Here is a 13,355-nt window from a genome sequence, read left to right on the forward strand (position 1 = left end):
AAATTTACTGAGAAGAATGGCGTTGTTTTGTGTTTTTGCAAATCTCTAACATCTGGTTTTATAGACGAGAGCTGGATTTTCATATATAATTTCCACATTAATCTGTTATGGTACATTGTTTTGGTCAAAGCATATGGAGAAAATTTTGCTTTACAAAGATACGTAGTTGGAGAAAAAGGAGTATTTTAAAAGCCTATTCAAATAATTATGGATATCCTTTTCTTTTTCTGTTTCTTTTTTGAGATGTCACATATAGAATTCACCCTTCTAAAGGGTGCCTCAATGGTTTTCATATATTCACAGAGCTGTTCAGTCATCCCCACTATTAAATTCCAAAACATCTTCATCACCCACAAAAGAAAACCTGTATCCATTAGCAGCACCCTCCATTCTTTTCTTTCCCCCATTCAATGGCAAGCACTAGTCTACTTTCTATCTCCAAGGATTTCCCTGTTCTGGACATTTCATATGAATGGAGTAGACATCCTTTTATGATATTACACCAAAATTCACCAAACAGTAGTTTCTTAAAGGTTAGTTGCAATGTAGAATCTGAAACCATATCAATTCTGTACTGTTACATTAAAACCCACTGGCCTATTTTGAACTCTGAATGGATCTTTTACCCATGTGTAATTTTTATAGCAGCATGAATTTGGTCACTAGGAAAATATTAGTCCATTGAGTTATACAGATCTCCCAAATGTTAATACATTTAACACATTTTCACTATACAATATTAAAAGGCCAAATCCATTACAATCATCACAGATGATGGGAGTGGATACAAATTTCCCAAAACTCTAATTTCGCTTGAAAGTTCAAAATTTATCACTGTCAACAAACACTGCCAGTTGTTTTCCTTGAAGTAACGGGTACACTTCATTCATTTTTGAAAAATATCTGCCAGATACACATCTGAATAATCATAGTTTGTCTATCATTCTTTCAGGTAAAAGTAGTGTTTCATGAAAAAGGCCGCTAGTTCAGTTTACTACTCAAACAATCATACAGTGCTTTTCCTCAAGACAACCACAATACTTTGGTATGCAGCAGAAGTGCTTTATGGGAGCTTCTCATCTGCCTCAGCTCTTCTCTAACTGGGGCTTTCTCAAGGCATGCCATGCTCTTGTTCTACCAGTAATGACGAAGAATCTATATGAATCCATATAGCACCCCTTTACTTCATTTATTCATTCTGCTCTCCTATTATCTTATATTTATTACAAATGGATATGCACACAATACTCCATACAACACTTTGTAACTTCCATAAGATTTTCTGTTGATTAGATTCCTGGATAAAGACTTCTGTTCTGGGGTTTGTATTTAAAATATCTATGCAGCCCGGCCGGGTGTGGCTCAGCGGTTGAGCGTCGACCTAGGATCCAGGCGATCGGGGTTCGATTCCCGGTCAGGGCACATGCCCGGGTTGCGGGCTCAATCAATGATTCTCTCATCATTGATGTTTCTAGCTCTCTCTCCCTCTCCTTTCCTCTCTCTGAAATCAATAAAGATATATAAAAAAAAAAAGAAAAAAGAAAGAAGAGTCAACTAAAATTTAAAAATAAATAAATAAATAAATAAATAAATAAATAAATAAATAAATAAATAAATAAATAAATAAAATATCTATGCATATTTTCATAGAAAGAGTTTACCCTTCCATCGGTAGTGTATGGGAAAACAGTTTTGCCAAACTCTTATAACACTGAATATTGTCAATCTTAACTTTTAGAAAAATGCTTAGATAACTGAAAAACAAGTATTAATTTGCATTTATCCAATTACTATTTTTGTATTTGATTATCTTTATCAGTGACTATACTTTTTTGTCAAATCAATTTTGAGGCATGATTCATATCCAGTAAGATACACCTATTTTAAATGTATTTTTTGATGAGATTTTATGTTATTCACTCAAACTATGATCATAAGATTCAAAACACTTTCATTACCATAAGAAGTTTTCTTGTGCCCCATCCCCTTTAATCACCACTACTTCCCCAAGAAACCAGTGATCTACTTTCTGTCACTATAGACTAAAACTGTCTTCCTAGAGCATTAAACAAATACAGTCCTAAGCAGTCTTTTGTATCTGTATACCCATTCACCTGCGGGTGGACATTTGAGTTGTTTCCAGTTAGAGACTATTACAAGTAAGCTGCTATGAATATTCATAAACAAGTTTTGTATGGACACATTTTCATTTCATCTGGGTAAAAATCTAAGAGTGGAATTTCTAGGTAGTATGGCCAGCTTATGTTTAACGTGATCCAAAACTGCCAAACTCTTTTCCTAAGTATTTATACTGGATTACATTCTCACAAGCAACGTGGGAATTTTATACTCCCATATGCAGTTGCTCCACATTCTTTTCAACATTTGGTACTGTCAGTCTTTTTGATTTTAGCCTTTCTATTGAGTATATAGTAGTATCTCATTATGTTCTTAATTGGCATTTCCTTGATAACTATTGAGGCTGAGCATCTTCTGATGTCCTTTTTGGTCATTGGTATATCTTCTTTTATAAAGTATCCAATTATTTTGCCCACTTAAAAATATAAGACTGGCCTGGCCGGGCGTGGCTCAGGGGTTGAGTGTCGACCTAGGATCCAGGCGATCGGGGTTCGATTCCCGGTCAGGGCGCATGCCTGGGTTGTGGGCTCAATCAATGACTCTCTCATCATTGATGTTTCTATCTCTCTCTCTCCCTCTCCTTCCCTCTCTCTGAAATCAATAAAGATATATTTTAAAAATATATATATCAGACTGTTTTTTAAATTACTGAATTGTAAAAGTTTTTATATTCTGGATACAAGTCCTTTGTTAGATATATGTATTTCAAATAGGTTCTACCAGCCTGTGGCTGATCTTTTTATTTTTCAGACAATGTCTTTTGCAGAGCAAAAGTTTTTCATTTTAATGAAGTACAAAATTCATTAATTTTTAATTTTATAGTTCTTGATTTTTTGTTTCCTAAGAAATCCTTTATTTATTTAAACTTTAGATTTGTACAACTCATACTCTACTCCTTTGTTTTTTAATGTTGACTTATGGCCATAACTTAAGCCCCCATCTCAGTGTCTGTAGTGAGCATTGCTTCTCCATCAGTCACCCATGGTAATATGGCCACAGTTCTAGGAATTACTAGAACGCGATTCTAGACAATTTCAACTGTTCTCACTTGACATCCCCCAGGAGCCTATTAGACTGGTTTGATTACTATTGTAAGATCAGTAAAACCCCTTCTCTAATTTTTAATGTTATTGGCTTCCTCCTTTGTGCTCCCCAAAATATTGTTGCCATACTTCTATTATGGCAATTACCACACTATATTGCAATTAAATTTGAAGCTTACATCTCTGCCTTGACTAGATTAAACCTGAGGGAAGAAACGTTTTCTTACTCGTCTTTCAATCCTCATTGCCTAGAGCGGCGGCAGCCACTGATGAAGTGCTGTCCAAATGACTCAAATAAGTTACATTAAACAAACAAAAAAATCTGCTTAAATAAGAGGCTTTATTCTTTGGGTACATGGAAGATTCTGTGAATTCATTTGCACTTACATATCGGTCTAGTTTTTAATTTCTGATGTTTAATTTATTGACATGGTTGTAGCAACTTTGTGATCATAGTCACTATGAATTAAATCCCACAACTTAAAAAAATTAACAAATTAGCAATCATGAACTATACAAATTCAAGTTTCATTGGTCATGTAAAATTAACAGCACATGCAATGATATACATGTACACGATGATACTTACGTTAGCCGAAAACAATTTTGAATTGGAGACAAAGGGCTCTCTAAAAACTTTTATAATTAAATTTAGCTCCCTTATGTATTGTCGAATTTCTGCCATAAATGCTTTTACCAAATCATAATATGTTTGCTCTCCTGAGGTGGAAGGCTCTTCATCAGTTAAAGATAATATATTTATATCTTCTACATCTTGATGAAACATATCCATCAATACCTACATAGTCAGAGATATTTAAAAAAGCATAATAAAATATGAATCTATAGTCAAATTTGAAGTTAAGCACCCTAAATTATTCTTTGAAGACAGTTCTTAAATGACAAAAAACACACACAGTTATCTCTTCTTGGATATATTGCCACCACCCCACCACAGCTTCTCTAAAACAATTTTACCTCTGGTATTACAAAATGACTCCCCCAAGTTCTGTATCAACACTAGTATCTGTCTGTCGCTCTTGTTAACCTATTACTTTTACTTGTTCCCAAATCCTATCTTGGGTTTCTCTCTGACTCAGTTTTCTCATTTCATACCCTTGCCATCACTTCATTCTAGGGCCTTACCACCTCATAGTTAAATGATTCTTACAGCCTTCTTTATCTACATTTGTTGAATATCGATCAAAATAAGTCCTGTTTTTCCCCCCAAGAAGTCGACCATTATTACTCTCGCTGAACCTCATCTTCTCCCTTCCATGAACGTCTGCATCATTATCCCTCTAACACAATAAAATAACAGCTTATCTTGTATGATTTTCTGCTTGTTTCACAAATACTAAGTATCAACTCTGAAACCTTGTTTTCTTCTCTTGCAACTCCTCCCTGTGTGAGCACATAGTACAGGGGTGGGCAAAAGTAGGTTTACAGTTGTAATACAAATAAATACAATAATTGATAAATAATAACACAAGAATAAACTCTGTTTCCCATAGTCACACTGTGAACCTACTTTTGCCCCACCCTGTATATACTCAAATATTTATAGGATTCATTTAAAAGTATCAAATCAAATTTAAGTTTATTGACAAGTAATTACTTTAAAACCCAAATACTTATTCATTTAAAAATAGAAAAACACTTGAAATCCTTCATCAGATCAGTGATTTTTACTCTATACATTCACATGCTAAAAGGGCAAACGCTAGCACACAACTAAACGGATTTAGTAACCAGGAAGAATTCCAAATCAACAACAGTACGGTGAGAAAAAACAGAACAAAATGCTTCACCAGAAAATGTTATTTTCTACAAAGTCATTTATATAGAATGAAAATACTGAGGCAGTATAGTGCAATGACTAAGAACTTTAGACTCAGACAGATCTGGAGTTCAAGTCTAGGCTTTGGAACTTCTCGGAATATTCTGGACTAATTTCTTTATCTTTCTGAACTTCAGTTCCCCTTTTATAAAATGTAGATAAGAGCATCTACCATATAGCGATATCATAAGGACCATGAGTCACATATATGCTTAACTTTAAAAAATGTTTGCTCTTATTATTAGAGTAAAATCACACAAATAGTATCTAAAGAAACCAGGTTTTAAAAAAAACTCTCAAGGGTTTCGTATTTTCACATTTTCAAAAATTGTTTTCAAGTTAATCCACAACATAAATCAATAAAGTAAATCCATAAATCTTCTAATCCATATAAAATTTTAAGGTATCATTAATGAGATTATTAACCCTACTTGAAGCAACACATAAAACAAGCTGTATGACATGTTTAAGCACGTTTTAATACTATATATAATACTCTATTTCCATAAAGTGTATCTTGAGTTCTTGTTATTAGATTACTGTAAATATACCCTAATACAAGATACACAACTTTATTCTGTCTGAATAGTATGTTAGCATTCAGTAAGTCACAAAAATACTTAAGAACATAGAGATCAGTATCCTACCTTATCAGCACACATTGCTACTTTAATATCTTGTTTTGTAATTTCATAATGCCGTATATTTCGTACATAATTCCCCACCAGCTTTAAAATGTCTGCAGAAATGTATTCTAATACTGCTACTATGTAAACAGAAACCTGGTGGTCAATTTTATAACCTAGGACTTCCTGAAAAATTAAAAGAAAAGCATGTTTAAAAATCTTATACTATAAATGTGACACTGATTAAAAATTGCATACAATTTATCTTAACTTTTACTGAGGCCTGTGATTATCAACAGCATTTAATTTTAAGTGGTTCATTTATAAATACTATATTAACTGCTACTTGAAGATATAAGATAAGAAAAGATAAGACTAAATTACCTATCGTCATGTAAAATGTTTACGAAGTACAGATTACTAAATAGATAATCCTAAATCTAGGAAGGGAAGCCCAAATTTGGGGAAGTGGAAAATGCTTATTGTCACCTAATTCAAAATATCTAGAATTAACTATTACAAAAGAGGTTTTTTTCTTTATATAGAACAAGAGTTAATATATTATTGGTATGTGGGAATGAGTATCTGTAGGCCTTATACCTCTATCCTTCTTTCCAGAGGAACCTGGGCTTTCCAAAACGCTGGCATCTGGACTGTTTACATGGAAAAAAATTCATGCTATGTCCTACTGAACAACAATAGTTATTAAACAGCATGTTAAATAGTCCTATTATTAGACTTCAAAGAGAGCATGGGCTTTGTGGGGCTGACCAGTTTCAACAGCAAAACAAATTCTATTTTCTAAACAATGCAATTAAGGGAAAAAATCAGCAACTTTAAAATAAGTTTACTTATGAGTTGGGAACAGGATATGTAAAAACTATTAAATGTATATAGTGATAGGATATATTAATAAATTAAAAGACCCACAATTAGATCACAAAACTCAAAATTTAGGATCATTAATACAGCATACACATACCTCAGTTTGTTAATTCTCTTAGAATATAATTCAACATAAGGATGATAAAAATCATGGAAAGAGAATTATAAAGTATACAATTACTACTAGTTTAGTAATTTTATATAGCTTGCACTTATTTCCTCAGGCCATTTAGAAAGATACAGGCAGCTATTTCTATTCAAACAACATGAGTATAAAATATAACCTTTTGACACTCTTAAACATCATCTAAGTGTTTAGCCTTAAATCTTGGACAGATCAAATGGACCTGGATTTCCTAACTCTGTTACTTATAGCCCTGTGAAGTTGGACTATAGGTTACCTAATCACTTTCTGCCTAGTTACCTCATCTACAAACTGGGGATAATGATAATAACTTGGCTGTGTAATGAAACTTAGATCGTGCATGCAAGCATTACCATTTTGCTTATATTATGGTACGGACAAAATTACTGATATCAAAGTATTATTAAGGTTTCAATTCTTGTAATACCTATATTTTTTATGTGAGAGTTAATCAACAGTTTGTTCATTGTATTAAATAAAATAGAAGTAGCATTATTAGAGTCTGCAGCAGTTACTTTTTCTCTTAGTTCTGGTGAGACTCAACTGACTGATTTAAATGACAAGTAGGATTGGATGATTTAGGTGATCTTTAGGGAATTTTTGTTCAAAGATTATACACAGCCCTATGGCAGTCTCACAGAGGTCCCTACGCATCTAATGCGTGAAGGATTAAGATCTGAAGGATTTATAGGGACATTCAGGTCTAACCAATAAGAAAGGAGTTTTATAAATTCTCATTGAGGTTCTACCAACTTGTGAGATGAACAAAACCCACAATTACAACTTTCTTAGTTCTCTCAATTTGCTTGACATTACTGTTGGTATGAAATAACTTTAAATCATGTTGACTAACTTAAACATTCCTACTATTATATCATCCCTCCCCATGATATGAATTCCTGGAAAAATTAAAATGAAAAAATTTTACTTTTCAGTTGACTCTGTTATCCATAAAATATATTATTCTTAGTGTTTAAAAATTATAGGTTTTATTTTGCTTTAAAATGGCAAAAAAGGCAGTATTTCAGCTTTACCTTTAATAAAGGATGAATTTTTTCTACTGGGAGAGATAAAGGGTTTCTTCGCTTCCTCTTTTCTATAGCAGACTGGGCATCAGCTATTGCCCACTTATCAATTGGATGAGGAAAACTTTTTTGAACACGTTCCTTGGAAAATAGGAAAATAATAACTAAGCAACAAATACATTAAATAGCACTCACTCTTCACTTACAATTTACTTTTAAAATCCAAGAGTACCAAAAGTATTTTCACATGTGGTATATAACTCATACTACAAACATACTTAAACTGTAACTGTCACTGTATTAGTTTCTTAATTAGACAATAAGGAATCTTTAATTCCTTGCATTATCTAGGGCAAAAATCACATTCTGAATTTCAACTTCACTGTGATAAAGCTAATAACAAGAATGAGTAGAAGCCATTTAAAATATTATTTATATAAAAATTCAAGGAACAACATTTAAGCTCGAGAAGTAAATATCTAAATCCAATTTTCACTCATTGTCCATACTTTCAATACCAATTACAAGCTCATGTAGCATTTTGCATTTGAAACCTCTAAGAATTCTTTTCAGTATCCATCATGCAAAGGTATCTGACTTCACAACTACTTATGTATCATAGAAATCAAGGGTTTACATCGGTAACAGCAATTGTAATACACTATAGCTCATCAGTAGAGTCTGAATCCTCCACAAGTCATTAATGTTTAATAAAATACTTCATTTTAATTTCCAGCACTTATTCCGTTAGAATTCCCATTGTAAGTGAAAGAACTTACGGTAATGTAAAAGCTGGATCTCTGGACTTTAATGAACTCATGTAATTCACTTCAAACAAAAGGCACTCTCAGGATACCATAATTAAAACCACTAGAGGTCGCTATTACATAATTTTAACACATGGATTTTTGAATTAGTCTTTAGTAGTACTAGATAAAATTAAACATCACTCATAAATCTAAATAAAAAGTTTTATTAGTTGTTATTAAAATGGAAAATAAAAAATAGATTTCCATGTGATACGGGGCAGTGCGAGGGGGAACGTTGATTCTAGGACATGTTAAGAATAAATTTATAAATTATGAATAGATTAACCCTTTCAAATTTAATAAACTTTCTCACATCTATATTCAAAGCTAAATCAGTTGCCAAATATAAATGAACATTTTACTTCTAATTAATGGAATTAGAGACATGTTGAAAGAAATTATTGTAATTAAAAATGGAGTTTATAAACTTTTTCAAATTCCTAGTTGAAAAGCTTTTTGCCAAGATACTATATATATATCCTCATATAACAAAGACAACATAAAGATCCAAAATATTGGGGCGGTTTGTGAAAAAGGAGGAAAAAGGGGGAGAAAGGGTAGAAAGGAACATATAAAACAAAAATTCTTCTCTTTCTTCAGGTCAACACTATAGACTTGCTATTCCAACAGAACTACTTTACCATGGCTCCCAAACAGAATTTCCATACCAGTGGTTTTAATCTGGGTATAACCATGGTACAGACCTTATCATAGTATGGTCCTGTGGCTTGCTAACTTTTTTAAAAATCTCAACTCATAGTAAGAAATAACAAACTCTTAACACATTTTATATTACATCCTTACCCGCCACACACACGAGACTGGAACTAAGTTTCACAAAACAAAATCTGCCCTTATTCTATGCAATAAACTAATATTTTCTATTCATTAAAAAAAAGCTACCTGGGCCATGCACTAGTGATTTTATGACCTAGAGTCTAAAAAGCACTGGTATATAGTTTATTGTTTTAAGAAAAAGGGAGAAAGAAAATCAGCAACAACAAAAAACAACAACAAGGAACTGGATGCTGTGGATCAGCTGGCTGGGACTGTCCTGTGCACCAGGAGGCTGCCGGGGCACATGCTTGGGGTTTCCGGGCTTGATCCCCAGTAGGGGGCATGCAGGAGGAAGTCCATCAACTTGTGCTCTCACATCGATGTTATTTCTCTCTCTTAATGCCCCCCCCCGTCTAAAAATCAATAAACTATTCTTTAAAAAGAATGCAAGAAAGAAGAAATAACAATAATAAAAAACATTTTAATTTACTTATCAGGGTATTACTGGAATCAAATTATTCAACTATATACTTAGGTAACACCAAAGATCAGAATGCATGGGTAAAGACTGCTAAGATCAAAAAAGGTGCCATGAATGTGGAAAGGCCAAGTTGAAAGAATTACTTTATCTCTTGTAGTGTCAAATTTAATTTTAAAGCAAAAAAAAAATTTCTTTTCACAATTATTTTAATATTTTTAAAAATAAGCCCAAAGAGGAATGATCAATGAAAGACCCATGAATTAGAATTCTATTACTCTATTACTTTCAAGATTAATAATTGTTTGAAATGAGAAATTCCATCTTAATTAATATCTAGTAGCTTTGAGGAAATAAATAAGACCCAAAGGTAGGCTTGAGATTCAGCTGTCTCTTATTAGCAGAACCATGTCTTTTGCTTTAATTAATAAAGGGGTCTAAATAGATAATTTTAAACATCAATTCTAAGACAAATAATCTAGGACTTATACATGCACGCCCATGCAAACAATCAGACCACAGGTACTTTTAAAGTCTTATTAATAGTATTAAAGGCTTAGAATGTACGGGAGACTTTTTTTCCTAGAAAGGTAGAAAATATGGAGAAATTACCCAGGAAATCTAAATGTAAATGGAAAACATTAGAAAATTACAAGGATTCTTTAGGATGCAAAGGAAAGTTAAAAAGTTAAAGAAAAAAATGAATAGAAAAGGGAAGCAAACTTTTAAAGTTTTAGGATATGACTCATGGTAGGGAAAATAACAAAGATAAGGAGTCCAAGAAAGCCTGAGTTAAATGAAAGGGAAAAAAAAGTATCAGTGCCCTAAGAAATGAAAGATGGTTAAATACAGGACACATAGGTCAAAAGGGGAAACAGGAAAGACATTACAAATGGAAATCAGTCTAGTCAACCAGAGAGAAATAATGAACATGTACAATTATGAAAGAACAAGACTTAAGAAATTATATAAAGAAAATACTTTACCAGGGAAATATCACAGAAGAAATACTAGTTTTTGCTTTTATTTTTTAAAAGATTAAGTATGGCCCGGCCAGGCGTGGCTCAGTGGTTGAGCGTTGACCTGGGATCCAGGCGACTGGGGTTCAATTCCCGGTCAGGGCAAATGCCCGGGTTGCGGGCTCGATCAATGACTCTCTCATCACTGATGGTTCTCTCTCTCTCTCTCCCTCTCCTTTCCTCTCTCTGAAATCAATAAAGATATATTTTAAAAAAAGTAAAAAATAAAAAATTAAAAAATTAAAAGATTAGGTATGAAAAATGAAGAGAGGGAAAACAAACCAGATTTGAGCAACTTTTATATACAATCTTTTAAAACTTAAATTATTTTGATGCCCAGCTGGGCATGGCTCAGCGGTTGAGCGTCGACCTAGGTACCAGGCATTCGGGGTTCGATTCCCAGTCCGGGCACATGCCCGGGTTGTGGGCTCGGTCAATGAGTCTCTCATCATTGATGTTTCTATCTCTCTTTCTCCTCCTCCTTTCCTCTCTCTGAAATCAATAAAGATATATTTAAAAATAAATAAATAAAACTTAAATTATTTTGAAAAGACCCACCAAAATAATACATATCCCTCCTCTGCATTCCCAGAGCATTTATATATTCTTCCTATTTATCTGGAACACTGTCTAACCGATAATAGATACTCAGATATTGGTGGCATGGGTTAGTGAATATTGGCTACATCAATAAAACAAAATCCCATTCATCTGGACTATGATAGTTTTCAATTTGTAATGATCTTCAATACAACTTATCAAAACATTTTAATTAACAAAATTATAGATATGTATGCAATCCATCAGTTTTCAAGTACTTTTAAGTACCTATTTTCCTAAAACTGTAGGGCAACTAAAAATCATTTTAGTTTTTCATTAAAACAAATCCCCTAGGGGCTGAATATTAAGCAAGAACTTGGAATTATGCTTATACTTTAAAGTAATCAAAATGTATTCTTTAGAAAGGTAAAAAGTTCATAAATTCCACTAACTCAGTTTGGTCTGTTTTTTCAGTACACTTTTATATGGCCCTCAAATTTTTAAAAATTTTGATGAATTCTCTTACCCCATAATTTATTTGAAAGGCTTGCTAAATTCATGGCCCTTATTATTTTAAAAGTTCTACAGATGTATTGTAAATTTTTAAAAAATGTATTAAAGAAATAAAGAGCCCTGGCTGGGTGGCTTAGTTGGTTGGAGCATCATCCCATACACCAAAAGGTTGCAGGTTAGATCCCTGTTTGGGGCACGTAGGGGAGACAACCAATCAGTGTTTCTCTCTCACATCCATGTTTCTCCCCCCCCCCCCCCCCAAATCAATAAACATATCCTCGGGTGAGAATATAAAAAAAAGAAATAAAGAATCCTAATAAAGAATATGGAAAACTATTTACTGATAGAAGAATCCAAGACAGTATCTCCCAATCTCCATATTCTTATCTAAATGCTCTTCTGGGAATGGTAGAGGAAGGAGGGTATTTGACTATTGATTGGAAAAGACCCAGGTTTCCATCTTTTTTTAAAAAAAATCTATTCTACCATTCTGAGGTTAAATGTCTAATATCTAAAATAAGGAGAATAACAACTCCACAGGGTTGTTTTAAGGACATAAAAATGTACATAACATGACTCTGAAATTACAAAACCTATTACACAACTGAATGCTATTTCTATTACTGTCATATATTCTCTCAAAAATTCATTCCCAACCCGAGTCAGCCCACTGGAATATCATATGGCTGCATCTCTCTTAAGGGCCCAGGTTAAGTGCTTAAAAATAGTAAGATAGGACATAGGGTTAATATCTTTGATATCTCAGAAGTTTTCTAAGTGACTATTAAAAAATTATGAAATATCCTTTTTTATTTAGTCTTAATTTCCTACATATTGATTAAATCTGTGCAAGTGGAAGACTGAGAAACTCAGTAATTTTTGAGAATTCATGATCTCCTTCAATACTAGAAAATTATAAATTAGCGTCTATATAAATTAGCGTCTATATTAATTAAGAGGAGAAAATCAGATAAACATAGATACAGTACAATACTTCTGGAAAGAGCTCTCTGAGTATATGCAATGTTACCAAACTAGCAAACCCCTGGGATGTACCAACATGGGAATGATAAGCAAGACAAGACCTGTAATTCCACTTTAATGTAGTAGGCGCAGGGTCAGAGGCTGCGCTTCATAAACACCGTGGGAGACCCAACTAGAATCCAACAGAGCAAAAAGAATTGTTAATGAGGAGAGTCAGGTAACCAGTTCTACTCAAGGTCTACTCTGAAGCCCACTGTAATCAGTACCTAAAAGAAATTATGAGTAAAAGATATTTGACCTTATAATTCAAAGGGAAAATGGGATAAAATGTATGAAATCTACTTTTAATTATTTAATCAAAATAAATTACTATTCCTTAGTAAACAATCTTTTCTACTTCCACAACCTCTATAATTCAATGTTCCTTAGTATCTCTTTACTCAACTGAAATCTGGATCTCCCTGAAGACTTCTTAGAGTAGGAACTGCCCTTGTCTCAAAACCCACATGAAAGTGAATTTAGCATCTTTTCC

General features: G+C 33.1%; 1 protein-coding gene across 7 annotated transcripts in view; it reads right to left on the minus strand.

Annotated features, from left to right (window-relative positions):
* The window catches only part of SOS1 (SOS Ras/Rac guanine nucleotide exchange factor 1), a 108,503-nt gene that overhangs the window by 63,175 nt on the left and 31,973 nt on the right, over positions 1 to 13,355 (minus strand). For 4 of the 7 annotated variants that reach the window (XM_087823492.1, XM_087823491.1, XM_087823489.1 and 1 more), the window contains exons 3-5: positions 7,713 to 7,844; positions 5,670 to 5,834; positions 3,772 to 3,981 (exon numbers count right to left, since the gene is read on the minus strand). The exons of 1 other annotated variant lie outside the window; for it this stretch is intronic. In XM_087823492.1, the coding sequence (XP_087679618.1) occupies positions 3,772 to 3,981; positions 5,670 to 5,834; positions 7,713 to 7,844 (507 nt within the window). Of the gene's footprint in view, positions 1 to 3,771; positions 3,982 to 5,669; positions 5,835 to 6,248; positions 6,763 to 7,712; positions 7,845 to 13,355 lie in introns of those variants that run through there. 2 more of the 7 variants (XM_087823490.1, XM_016218943.2) reach the window with 2 other exon arrangements.

This window comes from Miniopterus natalensis, chromosome 13 (genome assembly GCF_054644295.1).
Source record: "Miniopterus natalensis isolate mMinNat1 chromosome 13, mMinNat1.hap1, whole genome shotgun sequence".
Lineage (NCBI taxonomy): Eukaryota > Metazoa > Chordata > Mammalia > Chiroptera > Miniopteridae > Miniopterus > Miniopterus natalensis.